The sequence below is a fragment of the Silene latifolia genome, chromosome 3, assembly GCF_048544455.1.
Source record: "Silene latifolia isolate original U9 population chromosome 3, ASM4854445v1, whole genome shotgun sequence".
NCBI lineage: Eukaryota > Viridiplantae > Streptophyta > Magnoliopsida > Caryophyllales > Caryophyllaceae > Silene > Silene latifolia.
Window position 1 is genome coordinate 54,297,082 of NC_133528.1, and position 18,498 is coordinate 54,315,579.

The following is an 18,498-nucleotide window of genomic DNA, read 5'->3' on the forward strand; positions in this document are numbered from 1 at the left end:
TTGCCATTAGTCACATTCGATGAAACAGACATCCAAGATGAAGGGGAACAACATCACGACGCATTGATGATCACCCTCTCAATAGGAAATTGCCTGGTAAGGAAGATATTAGTTGACACCAGGAGCTGCGTCAGCCTCATAATGCTGGGAACCCTAGAAAACATGGGGTTCAGCGAGAAAGACCTGCTAAGAAAGGCAGTACCCCTGGTTGGTTCAGCAAAGAAACAAAGCACTCTCTGGGAGAGATTGTAATTCCTATATTCGCCGGAGGAATTAACAAATAGGTGAGGTACTTGGTCATCGACGGCCCGTCCACTTACAATGTAATCCTTGGCAGGCCCTGGATTCATGAAATGAAAGCGATACCATCCACGTACCACTAGAGCCTGAAATTCCCAACACCTTGGGGAGTACAGGAAATACGCGGAGACAAAGAGGAAGCTAGAGACTATTACAAGGATGCTCTCAAACCTACAACGAGTCCACCAGCATAGCAATTATAGAGGTTGTCCGTCCAGAGGGAGTACATCGAGCCCCCACAGGCAGAACTTGACAAAGTACATCTGGATGTACAATGCCCTGAGCAAACTGTGCTGATTGGAGCAGACTGTACAGGTAGTATCTGTCAAAACCTACTTGCGTTTTTGCGTGCTAACATGGATTGCTTTCCTGGTCGCACGATGATATGGTAGGTATTGACCCAAGTGTTATAACGCACCCGTTGGAACATCGACGCCAACTATCAACCAGTACAACAGAAAAGGAGGAAGTTTGCTCCAGAAAGAAATGAGGTAATCAATCAAGAGGTAGACAATCTGCTAGCAGCAGGAAAAATCAGGGAGGTTAGGTACCCCGAATGGCTTTCTAACGTCGTGGTAGTACCCAAGAAGAGCAATAAGTGGAGGGTATGCGTAGAATTCACGGACTTGAACAAAGCATGCCCAAAAGATCCCTTCCCATTGCCACACATAGACGCAATGGTGGACATAACATCAGGCCACAAAATGCTCACTTTCCTTGATGCATGGAGTGGGTACAATCAGATCGAAATGCACCCGAATGAGGAGAAAATGGCCTTCAGATCTGAGAGGGGCCCATACTGCTGCAACGTGTTGTCGTTCGGCCTCAAGAATGCCTACTCGACCTACCAACGTCTGGTAAACAAAATGTTCAAAAATAAAATTGGGAAAACAATAGAAGTTTACATAGACGATATTGTGGTCAAGTAAAAACAAGCAGAACAACACATGGTCCACTTAGAGAATACCTTTGAAATACTCAGGAAGTAACATATGAAGTTGAACCCCATGAAGTGTACCTTCGGGGTGTCTTCCAGAAAATTCTTAGGGTACTTAGTCACCCAGAGGGGAATCGAAGCAAGTACAGAGCAGATCCGAGCAGTGCTACAAATGGAATCCCCTCGGAAACCGAAAGACGTGCAAAGACTCACGGGAAGGGTGGCAGCCCTGAACCGGTTCTTTTCCAGGTCTTCAGACAGATGTCGGTTGTTCTATGACATCCCGAGGAAGAGCAAACGGTTCGAGTGGACGGAGGAGCATGAGAAGGCATTTGAATAGCTTAAAAGCTACCTGAGCACACCTCCGTTACTCTCTAAACAAGAACCAGGAGAACCCTTGTACCTACACTTATTGGTTACCGAGGTGGCAGTCAGCACTGTGCTGGTACGAGAGCACAAAGAAGCACCGAAACCTATGTACTACATCAGTAAGCCTCTGCTACCTGTAGAGACCCGGTACACCTCACTAGAAAAACTTGTTTTAGCACTTGTTATTGCTTCATATAAGTTGCGCCCCTACTTTGAGTCTCACACCATCTCTATAATCACAAATTACCCCCGAATGCTATAATGAGAAAACCCGAACTGTCAGGTATAATGGCTAAGTGGTCTGTCCACTTGAGCGGGTACGACCTGAAATTTGAACCCCGGACAGCCATCAAATCCCAGACCCTAGCTGACTTCGTGTCAGACTTTAGCCCGGCTCTCCAACCTCAGGCCGACAAAGACGTGCTGATCCTGAGTGAGGACAAGGGTGACCAAAGGTGGGTACTGTATGTTGACGGGGCTTCAAACATGAGGGGAACGAGTGTAGGACTGGTCCTCCGGTCACCTAAAGGGGAACATATTGTTTATGCGGTACGGTGTGAATTCAAGGCGACCAACAATGAAGCCGAATACGAGGCCCTGATCTTGGGACTACAACTAGCCTTGGACCTACGAGTCAGTCACATAGAGGTGTACAACGATTCCCGGCTTATTTTAAACCATGTGAATGACTTGTATGTCGCCAGGGATTCCAAAATGGTAGCCTTCTTAAAAGTGGCGAAGGATCTCAAACTTCGTTTCGCCACCTGCTTCACCAAACAGATCCCTAGAGACCAGAATGCTGAGGCAAATGCCTTGGCAACATTAGGGGTAACATTTAAGCCCGGGATAATCTCTATAGTCCCTATTATACATGTGTTAGAACCAGCTATCTGCCAACAGGAACATGAAGGGGCAGACAAGGGCACATATTCACAATGGACACACGAAGTAGGGGTAATGTGTACCTCAACAGCCCAGGATGAAACTCCAGATTGGCGGCAGTCTTACCATGACTGGTTACAAAATGACGTACTCCCTGCCGATAAAAAGGAAGTCAGGAGTTTCAAAGTGAAAGCTTCCAGGTTTGTACTGATTGATAACATATTATTCAGGAGATCACTGGCAGGACCCTACCTGCGATGTCTGAGCAGTTAGCAGGCACATGCTGTTATGCGTGACATCCACAGCGGGGAATGTGGAAATCATGCAAGGGGTTGGTGCCTGTCCAATAAAGCACTCAGACAAGGGTACTTCTGGCCGACCAAGCACAAGGAGGCAATGGAATACGTAAATAAATGCGATGCATGCCAAAGACATGCGCCAATTAGCCATCAGCCGGCAGAACCCATGCATCCAATAATCTCGCCATGGCTCTTCATGAAGTGGGGAATGAATATTGTGGGACCACAGTCCCGTGCTTCAGGAAACAGGGTCTACATGCTTGCCATGACAAACTATTTCTCCAAGTGGATAGAGGTGGAGGCGTTTCCCCAGGTCCTCGAGCGGCACGTGATCTCTTTTTTCAAGCGGAACATCATACGCAGATTTGGTATCCCTTCAGAAATAGTGTGCGACAATGGTTCCCAGTTTGTATCTGACATAATGGAGGCTTTTTATGCCAGGTGGAACATTGCACTGTTCAAGTCCACCCCCAGGAATTCTCAGTCAAGCGGACAGGCGGAATCCAGTAATAAAATTGTCATGGAGAACCTGAAAAAGAGATTGGAGGAAATTGGGGGTAAATGGGCAGATGAGTTTCCCCCTAGTACTTTGGTCTGATAGAACCACTCCCAAAGTGGCCACAGGGCAAACACCGTTCAATCTAGTGTATGGGACTGAAGCCATGATCCCTTCTAAAGTGCGAGTACTAGCACACAGGTACGGCTGCATAATAGAAGACAGAAATCAGGTGGAAAGACACTATGGACGAATTAAGAACTGGCGCTCAGATCAGAATGACAGCCTACAAACAAACTGCTGCCAGGAGTTACAATCGAAATGTAAGGATCAAAACCTTACAAGTAGGAGACCTGGTGCTCAGAAAGGTGTTCCAGAACACCAAGAACCAGCAAGCAGGGAAGTTTGCTTACAATTGGGAAGGACGGTACCAGGTAGAAAGTATGGTGGTTAGTGGAGAATAAAAACTCATGACTATGGAGGGAAACTTATACATAAACCCTGGAACATTACTCACCTGAAAGAGTACTACATTTACATTCCAGCTGCTAAACCACAAAAGTCTCCCCCTCATAAGGTACATAACAATACACATGCTAAACTTTGAACTTGTGTCGTTAGCGCCTGGACTAATTTCTTACAATAAAATAGCGTTCATCCGAAGGGGTGTAATGCCCAGAATCCACCCGCTGGAATCCCAGTTCTATTTCTCAGTATGTACGACAGGAGAAGTGGAAACCCAATACTTTAAGTCATGGCACCAACTTCTTATTTATCCACCTGAACATGTATCACATTGTTGCTTTTTGCAGCTCTATAGAAGGAACACTATCTGCCCGACAAGTTATCCCGTTCAGAATATACGTGTTAGCCACCTTGGACCTATCAGGTACTGCTAAAGGGGTAATAGCTTAAAATGTGATCTCAAATACTTTAAATTCTTATTTTTTTTTCCACCCTTGGGTGTTATCTGTCAACAGGTAGCGCTAAGGGAATAAAACGTGGGAGTCACATCTTTGATATTTCTTGCAAAAAAGAGCCAAGATTAAGTGTTGTTTTCTTTAAAAATTTTGGTTGTACTGTTTGAAGGAGTACATTTTTTGCTCCTGAAACAATTTCCATTATAATCCACTCTCATTTGTGATATTCATTTCTTTTTTAATATTTTTGAGAACCCTTTAAGTTGGAAATTAATCTCCAGCAGTCTCGAAGAAAAATGGACTAGCAAAATGTTCCTCCTACAGGACGTACATGGTGCGCATGGTTGGACAGGGACCCGAGCATCCCGTAAGGTCAGAAAACCCCAGGATCACCAAAGTCACCCCAACAGAACAGTGAGCCGGCCAACATATAATGCATGCATGACAAACAAGCACAGTACGCACAGTAAGTACATAACCAAGAAAAAACATAAACATAACTGGCCCCCAGAAGGGAGCAAAAACGAAAGCCAAACGATTGTTTAAACAAAGAAAAACAAAGCCAAATGCCTCATAGGGCTAAGGCCAAAAAGCAACAAACTACAATTAACTAGAGGTCATTCCCTCATCTAATCAGCCTGATCTGGAACAGGCACCTCATTAGGAACAGGAGCAGCAACAGAGTCAAGTACATCTTCCTCCAGATGCACCACTTCTTCAGTAGGAACACCCGCCCCCCTAGCAAGAGTCGCTTCCTCCTCCGCCATCAGATCGTTGATAATGCTGAAGTTAGGCTGAACGGGGAAGGTCTCAGCAAACTGCCTTCCTCCTCTCTCGGATTCTAGATGGTGTGCGTCCCAGCCTGGAACTCTCATATGCGCTTGATCTTAGACTCCCAGGCAGCATACAACAAGGCGTCCAGAAGCAGCTTCTTCAAGGTCCGCACCTGAGCCTTAGCAACAACAAGATTATCAACTAAGGAGGAGTTGGAACTCTGTGCCTTCACCAGTTAAGCCTGAAATTGTGACAGCTGTGAATGGGCAATGCTCTTCTCCTTAGTAGCAGCAGAGAGCTTAGACTCCAGATCAGCAACCCGTTGATTGAGGTTGTTCACCTTGCCCATCAGACGAGTAACCTCCTTGCGGATGAACGGGTTCAGCTGAAGACTCTGCAAAAAGAGAAGCAACAACTATAAGCAACCCCTCAGAAAGAAAAAGAAACAGAGATAGAGACAACTGTACTTACAGCAAAGGCGGTCTCAACTGTGATATCCAGCATCTCAGGCATGGGTTTGGTGCTCAGGTTCTGGGCAGTAGCAGGAAGGAGGAACTATTCCAGCTGAGGCCAAAGGGGAATGCCAGCCTCACCACCATATCCACGAGGGAAATGGAGGAGAGTCTTAGAGTTGGGCAGAGGCGCCATGGGATGTACCGATACCAAGGGAGGAACAGACTTCGCTTCCGGCTCAGGGGCCGGAATTATTTTTTTCTTTGGAGCAGGTTGGGAGGTAGAGGAGGCGAGTTTCCTTTTCTTCAATTCCATTCCGAAGTCAGCACAGAAAGGGGTTTTCCTAAGAAAAACGGTCATTGCACCAGTCACACAGTGTAAAATGATTACAACAAACAAGAAGAACAAAAGACAAATGTCTCACCAGATGACATTGATGGTTCCGTCTCATAATCCTTTTCTAAGGTAGAGGGAGTTTTCTTTTCTTGTTCTTTCCCTTCTTCTTCGTGAGGCTCATGTTCCTCTTCTTCTTCTCCGTCCACCTTGAGCAGATGAGAGGAAGACCCTTTGGTCTGCAAGGCACGGAGGGCGGGGAAAGTTCTAGCTTAGGGAGGAAGATTGAGGAGTCTGGTCACAACGGTAAGGTCTTTGGTAGGAGTTAGTTGCAACAGATCTGCAAGAAAAAGCCAGTAATAACAGTGAGATCAAAAGGGGAAGACAGAACATCAACGACATAAATTACCTTCAACCGGAGCCCACTTATCGAATAAATAATCAAGGATAGGGGAGATTATGTCAATTTTGACAAAGATGTAGCGCTTGAACCAGCCCTCATCCCTCACTTTGGGAGGAAGGATCACCCCCGAGTTCATCTTATTACAAGTTCTGAGGGTCACTTGGCCACGCTTGATGGATCTGTAGGTGTATAGCGCCGCCAGGTCACCAAAAGTCAGACCTAAGTTATAATCTTCATCCAGAACGTACAGCAAGACCAGTACATGCCATGCATGCGGCTTAAGCTGACAAATCGCCAGCTTATTGAAGTAAAGCACCAGCTGAACCAGAGAAGGCAGGGGGAACGAAAAACCCAAATGACACGGATTCTCATAGAGGCAAGTCCACCCGGGATAATAAAAGTCAGGAGCTTCACCAGGTTGGGGAAGATGAATTTCCACTTGGTCATCTAGGCCAAATTTCTGCCTCACCTCTGAAACATCAGAGTGAGCGTAGCAGAAACGGCACAGGAACAGATCAGACAGAACTTCGGTGGATCCAAAGGAATTAGAGGCAGAGGGAGGTGATGGAGAAGCACGAGATAAGGGACGACGATTAGATTTTTTGTTCATGGTGAATGGAAAATAAGAGTAAGAGAAAAGAGGGAGGGAGAAAATACCTGAGGAAAGGCGTTTTTGGAAAAGAGAAAAGTAGAGAGACAAGGGAGGTTCGGGGTATTTATAAAGAGGGAAGTTGAAAGGGGAGAGTGATGGAAGTTGAGAAGGAAGTCGTGGGAAGTGGATATGGGGCATTTAAGAGGATAGGCGGCGTGGGAATTATGGGATTCCTCTGTCAGTCCGACTTTTTAGGAAAAGCAATTCCCATCATTACATTGAGCAAGTGGATGGCAATTCCTTTGGGGGTAATTGTTTGGGTAATTTTCTACCAAAAATTCACTTGATGACATGGCAACTGATCATTGGCACAAAACAAGAGCAACGGATTGATGACGTGGCCAGGAAATATCTTAAGCAAACACAAAACCAAACAGGAGTCCAACGCAAGCTGAACAAAACCCACAAAACTCGATTAAATAACAAATCCCTCAAAAATAGGGAGGTTGAGCAGAAGTAGGGAGTAGGCGATGAGGAGGAGCGGGTCAAAAGGAATAGCTATATATATGAAGCATAAGCAAGCAGCAAAGACATTTATTGATTCATTCACTCACTCTCACTCCAACTCTCTACTCCAGAAAAATATCATTCATCATCATACAAGGGCATTATACTTTATTTCCATCATAACTGTATCATTACGTTGTTCCTCCTCAGTACCCCAGAAGTCATAGTGCATACATTTGGCGGGATACCGATTCCTCCCGCGGTTTTTCCCACGTTTGAGTTTTCTGCGTCACCAATTTCTTGTGTCCTTTACTTTTTTGCAGTTCTTATTTTGTTCCTTCAGTTTGCATGTACATCCACACTACCTTAAAATCGATTAACAATAGACCGCTTTAACCCACCTAAAGACAAAGTGACTATTAGGTAATTTTTTTACCAAAAAAGTTATGAAGTTTCTAATTTCAATTATCAAGCAAAAGGGGTTATATCAGTTAAATTATACATATAATGATGAATTGATGATCGTCGTTTAAAGGTTTTCATGAATATATTATACATTTCATTAAGGTGTGTTTTTCCTATGGTTAATCAGCATCAAGATAATTGAATTTAGTCGGTTCAACTGTTCAAGCTCCCTTCTTATTTTTTGAGGATTTTACTTGTGACCTACGTTGCATCAAAAAGGACACGGACACGGCCCTCTAATTTTTTTAGGACACGCCAAAAAAACTAATATACATATTAAAATAAAGAGAATTTAAAGGCCATTACAACCATCATCTAAACTTTGGTCATTTAAAGGTCACAAAGTCGTAAAACAACAAATACTAATGTCTTATACACGAAAATCAAATGTCTTACAAACAACAAAGTTCCAAATTATAAAGCCAAATTTAAATAAATTTTCAAGTCTTACAAAATAAATAAAAAACATGAAAAGTTTCAAATTACAAACCCCATCAAGCATCATTACCCGATGTACGATCATCTAACTCACCAAGGTCACCAATCTCACCATCATCACCAAAAAGCATCATTTCCATGTCAGGCTCATCAAGGGAGAGGTTAGCCATATCAAGACAACCAACATCATCAAGGTTATCATGCTCATCTCCACCAACATCCCACATCTTGGTTCTTCCCTTGAAATACTCTTCACTATTTCTAGAAAGTAAGCGTAAATTATTATCTATTCTTACCAAGTCTTCGGCTCGTTTTGGAGTAAGCCTGTTTCTAGTACAAGAGTGAATAAACTTGTAGATGCTCCCATTTCTTTCACTACAAGAAGAAGAAGAAGAAGATTAGCCTAACAACTTGAATGCCAAACCTTGAAGATTAGGGGCAATGGAACCATAAGTAGCCCACCAATGCTTTGCTTCCATTAGAGACATGTCTTCTACACATTTCAAATCTTTCAAAATGTCATGATCTCTTCTTGAAAAGATGGCATACTCGGTGTTGGCGTTTCTTCTATCATCCGCACATGGGAAAAGTCTCCTAAAACAAGACAATCTTGAAGACGAGACTTCATTATCAACATGTGGAGCAACTCGGCCGAGAATTTCATCAAGCCACTTTTGATTGTAGAAACTTAGAGAAAAAAAACAAGTATTATGTATTATGACAATAAAATAAGTTATGGACGAAAATGGCCAGTTGCATCAACGTTGCATCAAATGTTCAGTAGAAGGAGAAAATGGGCAGCTTATAGTTTAGAAAATGGCTAGCTTAAAGTTTAGAAAATGACAAGCTTAAAGTTAAGACTTAAGACCTAAGACAACCAAAGATGCATCAAATGGTGAGCAGAAAATAGGTAGTAAACAGTAAAGTTAAGATTCAAACCAACCAATAGTAAAGTTAGTCTGACCTAAGACGTGTGCAGTTGACAGAAATCTCATGCTTGTATTAAAAAAACAAAATAAGTTAGTATTGTTACCTTGGAACCAAAGAATGTGCCAAGCTATGTAGAGGAGTGCTAGTTTTACTCCAACGACTTGTAAGAATGCTTTCCACCACCTTGAAAAAAGTGGACTCTTCACTTGCACACTTATACTCATGCTTGTATATAGCCTCTTTGACTTTGAAAGACATACCCTCCCACCTCTCATATACCAAATGAAGTGAAGACCTATCCGTGTCATAATCTCTTATCATGTTATATAGGACGTGTGAACTCAAGTATATAATCAAATTTGTCCACCAACCATCATCTAAGATCTTTTCCCTCACAAGTACAGCTTGCCCACGATGATCTTCACGATAAGTAGTCCACGCCTCACTAACTACCATTGATTACAAGGAGGTTTTGAGAAGTTTCATTCTTTTAAGCATCACAAGAATAGAAGCAAATCTTGTATCGGCAATGGAAAGCAATTTCAAAGGAGAAAACTTGTTGAAAATTGCAAGCCTCATGCCATGGGTCATTATGTAGTTCTTTATAAATAAAACATCTACATGAATCTCCGTTATCCAATGACACTCATTATAAGTTTCTTCATTATTATTAGTGTTTCTAGCCGCACAAATGTTTTTCAAAGCAAGATTAAGAGTGTGTACAACACATGCCGTCCAATATATATATGAATATCTTCCCTCAATTAACTCCCCCACACCTTTACAATTACTTTCATTATCCGTTAACACTTGCACAACATTTTGATCGCCAACATCATCTATTACCTCACTTAGCAAAGAGGCTATATACTCTTTGTCCTTCACCTCACCCGAGCAATCAACCGCTTTGATGAACATAGGACCACTTTCACAAGCAACCATGACATTGATCAAAGGTCTCCTTTATGAGTCACTCCAACCATAACTTACTACACTAACTCCTTTCTCTTCCAAGTACTCTTAATAGGCTCTAACAACCTCTCAACATTTTGCTTTTCCTATTGAAGCAAGGTTGTTCTCAACTTATTATATCCCGGAAGAGTATAGCCCGGAATTTGGTTAGAAACATCAAAGGAGTAAGACCTTACATAATAAGGATTCCTTGTAAGATTAAAAGGTAACCCTCCCGTGTAAAACATTCTGGCAATTTCTGCATCCAAATGGTTACGACTTTGTATATTAAAAGTCTTAGGAATGGTATTGGTGGATTTTCTTTTTTTACCAATTGGATATGTGGTTGTCTAGAGCTAACATCGGAGGAAGAAAATTCATTAGGAAATGTGGAAATGGGCCACGGGGGCGCTTGGGACAAGCGTTTGCATTTGTGGAGTCGCCACCAATTTTTATGGAAAATTGGAACCGTTCGAATACCTCGCATCATGTCAAGACACAAAGTAGTGACATGAACACTAAGAACTCGTTACTCTTAACATTCTATGTCTAGAATGACTCTCGTGGATGCCAATGAACACGGATGTTCACAGAGATCTGGAGTAAGGGGTGAGGGTACGTATTAAGAAGTCCTTTTACTGAATATCTAATCCCGCCCGCCTCGATAGCGGCCTCTACTAATGATTGGGGAAATCGTTTGTATTTGATATGTCGTCGATTATATGCATGCAATGCAACATCCACAGATTAATCCTAACATGTGAATTTAGACTAAGTCGGTGAACAAGTAATTAGCACTCAATTATGTCGAATTGGGAAGTTAAATTAATTTACATGTGAGAAAGAAATAAATAACCCATACATAATAAATAAATAGCGATAATTAAAATTACAATAATTAAAATTACAATGGATTACAATGATTAATTGATTTACGTCAAAAATATACTCAATACGGAAATTTGAAGAAAAGAAAGGAAAATGAAAGGGTTAAAAATTAAGTAAGAAAAATAAGACAGATTTAAGAGTGATATTACGGTTAATAGTCAATTAATTAAGTAATTAAGGATTAGGTCAAAGCGAGAACGGAAGTTCAGTGACAGAGCTCACCCCAGAACAGGCACGGCATTGCTGCGTCCCTTGGAAGAGGCGCAGCTATCACTGTGTCTGTTCCTGGGCTGAGTTCTGGCTGTGAAGTCAGAACCGCGGGTTGGTTAATGTTCGTTAGTGTGTTTAATGGTTGATTATCGATATTTAACTCAAGTGAAGGTGATTTAATATTTTAATTACATATGAAGCCGTCATAAAAGCGATAAACACGGATTAAAACTAATTAAAATGGGTTAGAAACGAATTATAAATGAATTAAGATGAATTAGGTTTGATTAAGTGACGAAAACGAACTTGAAAGGACGTGATAAACTGGAAATAAGCAATGGAAATATGTACAAAGGTCGAATTCCAGAAACTTGATATGAACAAATCGAGTTTCTAAGATCCGGGTTTGATTTAATGACGAAAACCCGCAAATATTGATTATAAGGGATCCAAGTCGTAAATAAAACGTGATAATTAAAAGGAAAACATTTAAACATGGTTTATATAGAAAAGGATATAAGAAAATAAGAAAATAAAATAAAAGGAACGGAACAACAGAAAACCGAGGAAGAAGAAGAAGAAGAGCGGGAACGGCGGCAGCCTCTGGAAGAGGTGTGGCAGATGCTGCGACCCTTTGAAGAGGCGCAGCAGTTGCTGCGTTTCTTCTCAACGTCTGGTTGCTGCTAATCCGTAAAAACGGTTTGATAAAAGGGTTTTAGAAGTCGGTTTTGAATGTATTTTTGACGCAAATTTTACAATAATTGATTCGAAAATAAAATACAATAAAAAAAGATGGGATTTACACCCTCAAACTTACATGATTGACGAAACGAGATTAACTAAGTTAACGTTTAGTGATTTCTCGACTCGAATGTATGAAGAAAGTACCCTCGTAAGAGGATTTAGATTAAATTGATTGATGTGTAGTGGTCAAATTGGTCGGTCATGCAACGTGACTGGTACTCAGAATGATCTGAGCTTACTTGGTCGATTGATCAAGCACGTAGACGTCAAAAGCTTAAAGCACGGTCTTAGAATGCAAAGGGAGAAGAGAACGGCGGACACTCGCGTGAAAAATATGTGAGGCCGGAGGTCTCTATTTATACTAAAAAAATGTGAAGAGTTTAGGAATGACTCAAACTTTGGAAACAAATCACAGAAAAATCTGAAAACAGGCAAAAACGAGCTGGGGAAGAAGCGTAGCAGCTGCTGCGATCCTTCCAAGAGGCGCAGCATTTGCTGCGTCATTTCCCCAGAGGATTCCTCCTTGGGAAGAAAGATTTCCGCGTTTCTTTTATGGAATTGCGGTGGATCTATACTTCCTTATTCCTTAAAATAAGATATACGAGATATATTTAACCAAAAGATATAAAATTAAATTGTGGAATAAATATCCGGAATATTCTAGAGCATTCCGACTCGGCATTTTAAACGGTTTCTTAGAAAATGAAGCGATTTTTTACCCGGACTCCAAATGGACTCTAATTACTGTCAAAACGACCGTATCGGCGGATAGATGACGACCAAGGGGTAGACACAAGTATTTGAGCTATCACTTGACGATAAACTTATGGACTATCATTAATCATTCCGCGTACCAAACATGCGGCCCAATCATCACTGGGTGGTTGGCGAGAGGTGCAGAAATGAGTTATTTACAGGAAAAAGAGGAACTTTTAGTTTTGCAACAGCTTTTTTTTTAGCCTGCACCGCATCATCCAATTTATTCATTAACTTGATCATCGATTGAAATATTCTCACAACGACTAACTCCCTTCCATGGAATTTTCAACAAGTGAGCCCTCACTCTAGTATAAGTGCCACCCTTAACAACCTTATAAAAGTGACACCTAAAATTGGCATTGCCTCCACCTTGTGCTATTTTCTCCCCCTTATCAACAAATCTCCACAAAGTAATATCCTCAATGTCATCACTTTGAGCACTAGCACTACCACCACTAGAATCCATAGTTATCAAATTGAATATCGTCTGCAAAATATTTACATTAAAAAGCAACAACAACATTATTTATTTACCTGAAGTTCATAAATCAGAAGATTGAACAATGAAGTAAGTTGGGAATAATCTAGTTCAGGGAAGAGATTCAAGGAATGATACTAAGATGCTTATGAATGATTTACCTGAAGTTCAGAAATCAGGCATGAAATGCAGCCACACAGGAGGTCAGTTAGCAGGTCAGTGACCAGAAGAATGCATTGAGCAGGGATGCAATGAATGCTGCTATTATTATCATAAGCCATATTTAGTGTTTATATGGAAATTAATCATCAAGATTACTAGTATAATGTAGGAGTATATCCTGATATTTATGTTATTATAAGGCATAAATTTCAGTAGAGCGTGACAGTATCGATTTTGACCCATATTTGATCACGATATAAGGTAATTGATCCTTACTAATTCTAAATGGCCTTGGTTGTGTTAGAGTTGAAAGGAAGAATGAAAGACAGTGGGAAAGTATTCTGAAAATTACCCCAAATCAACCAAAACCTAATTTTTGAAATTACCCTCAAATCAAACAAACAATATCCAAATTGAAAACCCTCATATTTAATAACGACAACAACATTAATAATAACGATTGATTTTGAGAAATTAATCCTAGATTTATTAATTAAACCTAGATTGATAAATTAGGGAAAGGTGAAAAGTACCTAGTCAGTGAGCAGAAGTCGTCGGCAAGGGAGGCTGACTACAACCAAGAAATAGCGGCGGCTGGCGGCCGGAGGAGGCGAGGGGAGGCTGACTGGCGACTGCGTCGAAGAAGTAAGAGGAGATTCGAGATGTAATAGGAGAACTGGAGAAAAGAAGAATGTCGTGATATGAAATCAGATTTTGTTTCCAAAATCTAATATTTGGTGTGTCCAGAAGACACGGGTCGTGTCCAACCAAGTTGGACCGTGTCCGACATGTTTTTTTCTAAAAAAAGTAGACACGGTTTTAGGCATGTCCAAAACGTTTCCAGGCGTGTCCTACGCGTGTCTGTGTCCGACACGGGAACGCCCAAAATTAGGCGTGTCCGTACAACCTAGCTTGTGACTAGATATTAAGTTAGGAGGTAAAGAGAAGGAAAGAAGACAAAGTAAGGGAAATTGAAGGCATAACCGCATAATACATGTAATTTTTGGTCGAAAAATTTAATTTGAATTGCTTCATTTTCAATTTAGCAAAGCAAAATAAAGGTTTGAGAATGAGGGGGTTAGAGGGTGGATTTCAAATGTGTTTATTTTAGCCTTACTTGGATTTGGTAGGATTTAAAATATAAATCCAAGTCTAATAAGGAGTCGTTTGGTTGCATATAGGAATTTATATTGCCTAGGAATTCATAAAACACGTGAATTTAGAATTCGTATGAATTGCAAAATATTGTTTGGTTGTAATAAAGGAAGTGCAATTCATGTAGGCATTCTCACTTACTTAGGGGGGCATAGATAAGCAACTTCCTCCATTATAGAGGAATTGGAATTAATGGGAACTTCCAATTCATGTGAACTGGGTAACCAAACAACATACCCATTTTGTAATTCACATGAATTTAAGTTCCTCTGTTGTTTAATGGGTAACCAAACGACCCCTAAGTTTGCCAAACATGCAAATTGGTCCAAATCTAAATTTTGGAATACAATCTTTGTTCACAAACACACCATTAGGGATTTTAATTTGGCTTATAAAATATAACAGAGTTTATTTTCGCAGTACGATTTTAACTCATTATAGTACTTTTTACACCAAATTTTCCATTTGCTACCCTTAGACTAAAAAATACACTAAACCTAATTCTCCCTACCTTCTCTCTATTGTTAAAACGTTATCTTTCTTCAACCTCCTTAAAATTCTTCAATTATAAACGATTATTCAAATCAAGAGCAGGCATTCAATTCATTAATCCGATATTAATCATTTAATTAACTCTTATATTTTTATTTTTATTCCTTTTAAATTCGGGTTTTATGTCTTAATTAATAAATACAGAGTAGCTAATAATGTATGGTGGTTGGGTACTTGGGTATAACTGTGTTTGCGATTTGTATGTAGCTTGAAATTGATTCTCAAACTAAAAATCAATTGATTAATCATTGACTAGCAGTGGCGGAGCCAAAATTTTAAATCAGCGGGGGTGAAAATTTTCAGCGGGGGCAAAAGGTTAATATTATAAGGGGACCTTGTAAAAATTAGAAAATTTTAACTTATAAATTCAAAATTTTCAAACGTCGGCGGGGATGACATCCCCCCTAGCTTTGTTAAATTAGGGGGATTGGACGGATGTTTGAATTTAGAGAGAATATATTAGGGAGAGATTAAAAAGGGAAAATGGTATGAGAGATGAGAGAGGTATAATTGCCAACAACGTACTAAGATGAGTAAAATGTGTATTGCGAAAATCAGTACCCAATGATAAATGGAAGAATTTACTTTTCTTTCTTTTGAATTCCCTCCGTCATTTTACTCTAGCAGCATGTCAGCCATGATAATGTTTAGTGAATTATGATTTTTATTTTTTTATTTTTTTAGACAAACGTGTACTATTTTATAGAAGCATAAGGTTCTATTACATACACACCCTAATACAGAACAAACCGAGGGGCATTAGAGACCCCTAAACCAGAAGAAACCCAACTACCATAACTAGTAATACAAACAGACGTGGTAAAAAAACAAAGACGGCGCCTCTTACGCGGTGAATGGTAGAAGGCATCGAACTGGATTGGACAAACCTCTTTTCTTTTAGAGCTGACAACTCTTTCCAGATTCGTAAATATGGAGGAGATAGTAGAACTTTCATCCTTTACCAACGATTTATTCTTGAATTTAGCGCAATCATGACCCATAAAATGACGGCTGCATCTCTTGCTTGAGTGTGTCTTCACGGCAGAAAAGATAAACAAGCTTTGACTTGACAAGTGCTTAGAACTATCCTTCCTAGATTGCTCCAAAAGTGTACTATTTGCCATTGAAACCTCTCTAACCTCAATGGTGGGATCGAAAATCCTATCGGTCGATAAACATGGTCTCTTGACTTCAGGAGGCTGATCCTCCTCATCACTGAAGTTATTGAGCTGTCTGGCCTGCGAAATGTCCATGGATGTACAACAATTCATGGGCAGAGGAGACGAAATGGGAACCGCGGCTTCACATGAAGAACTTTCATGGGGAGTTCCCGTCAAGGTAGAAGTTTTAGAGAAGAGGGGGCGAGCTATCAAGGAGGCCCCGGAATTTGGGTGGAAAAATTGCAGCTTTTTCCCGAGCAGTAAATTCTTGTAATCATCGGATGAAAGAAACAAATTTTTATGAGCTTGTTTTTTGTTAGTGAAGGAGTACTTGGAAGAGCCTAGTGTATAGGTGTCAAAGTGATGACAATCACCCTTAACTGACAATGATGGGTGAGTTGCATCTGTCTTCAAGTCTGAAATCAAAAGACCGTCTGAAATCAAAAGACAGTCTGAAATCATACTACTTTGATTCTCTGAAATCATACTACTTTGATTCTAAGCACCACTTATATCAGCAAGCAGCAAATCCGTGCTATTACGAGCAACTTGATTCCCTGTCTCAAAAGGCACAACCAAAGTATCCATAGCAGCATCGTCTGTCGATATCTTGCATTTATTGTCCTTGCTAAGGGGGTCAAAATGATAAGAAATTGTACTATCCAAATCCTTTATATCCGTTGTAGATGAAGAGCTTTGCTAGCACACAATTTTTCTTGCACACACTTATCAGTCATAGTAACACTATTCGAGCAACTGGCATCTTTATCTACCAGTGAAGAAATAGAGTGTTTCCCTTTTCGAATATCATTAGCTTCAAAGGAATTGTCCACCACACGCTTACCATTTAGGTTAACAACAGGAAGCGTTTTAACTGCATCCAACTCACGAAGAATATCCTTATTTCGAGGCTCCACCGAGACTACCTCCTCCAAAGTACAGCGAGCCTTAGGTAACCTATTCAAACTTCTAAGAGCAACAGCTTTACGAAAGAGGCCTTGGCATGTCGAGGATAAAAAGTCAGCACCATTGAACATAGAATTAACGCCCCTTCAAAAGCACGTAATTTAATATCAGAAGCGGCTTGATTTAAACACAAAGAAATAGCTAGACTTGAAAAAGAGTCTAAATCAGGAGCGGACACATCCTTCAGAACATCACACAAGAGGTTACAAGCTTTGTCATAGCAGACACTGGCCTCGACAAACTGATTTTGTCTAAAAAGATCATTGCCTAAGTCTTTAAAGGCATGAATTTTAGAAAAGGGGGAAGCATCTAAATGAGAAAAAACAAGATTCAAGCTATCATAATCCTCCAACTCGACACAATCATGGAAATAAACAAAGAACTCAGGAAATTCGGCCATGGATAAAAGTTGTAAAAGAGGTCAACAAAGTACAAAGGAGCTACAACAGACTAGGTAGACGAAAAGCTAGGCAAGCAAACAGCAAAGAAACACTTCAAAAGCAAACAAGCAGGAAATTATGCTAATAAGGAAGGCAATAAAGAGAGGAAAAAGAAACACATAACTAGGCGAAGACACCCTACGCATTCGATTAAAACGGTCGAAGTTACACAACACAAACACGGTGCCACCGCCAGAGAAAACGGTCCCAGAAATTGGTAGAGGAAGACTCTCGCCGGCGACAAGGAGGATACGGTGATGGCCGCCGGCGAGAGAGAAAGAAATTGATAGGTGGAGGCTAGGCGGTGGGTTGGCGGTAGGAATCAATTAGGTTTTTGTTTTTGGGGTTTTTTTCCAATTGATATGTCCTTCCTAGGGTTTTCTTCCTTTTAGTGAATTATAATTTGATCAATGCGTTCCAGCAAAATCAAATAGGTGTCCCTTGGGCTTTTATTATTATTATTATTATTACTTTAGTAGTTTTTCAGTTATAAAAGAGAGCCAAGATGGAAATTTTATATTAGTTACGGAGTATTTGAAATTGTTACTTTCGATTTTACTAATAAGCGTCATGAGGTAACAAATAAGTACCACGCATAAGATTGAGTTCATGATGTTTTTTCCTTCTTGAAAAATTCCAACAAAATAATTCTATACTCGGTAATTGTTATATCACCTTAGTATATACTCCCTAGTGGAATTGCAAATTAATTATGAGTCATTAATACAAACCTTTTTTTTTATTGGTTGACAATAAAGAAATTCACTGTGTATTGTAAATAACTGAGCATTTTGCTTTTTTCTAAAGCTTTATTTATTGCCTAATTAATGTTATAATCACATTTAATTTATTTTCTTAATATTTGTGTTTTTTTCCTAAAACAACATATAATGAATAATGGAGGGAGTAGAGAAGAAATATTGCGTAATTTTATC

The 18,498-nt window shown here is 40.3% G+C and overlaps 1 protein-coding gene across 1 annotated transcript; it reads left to right on the forward strand.

Annotated features, from left to right (window-relative positions):
• Positions 1-1,894: 1,894 nt before the first annotated feature.
• On the forward strand, positions 1,895-3,385 carry LOC141649085 (uncharacterized). The gene is made up of 2 exons (XM_074457785.1): positions 1,895-2,688; positions 2,794-3,385. The coding sequence occupies exons 1-2, from the start codon at positions 1,895-1,897 to the stop codon at positions 3,383-3,385; spliced, it is 1,386 nt and encodes a 461-aa protein (XP_074313886.1).
• Positions 3,386-18,498: the final 15,113 nt, after the last annotated feature.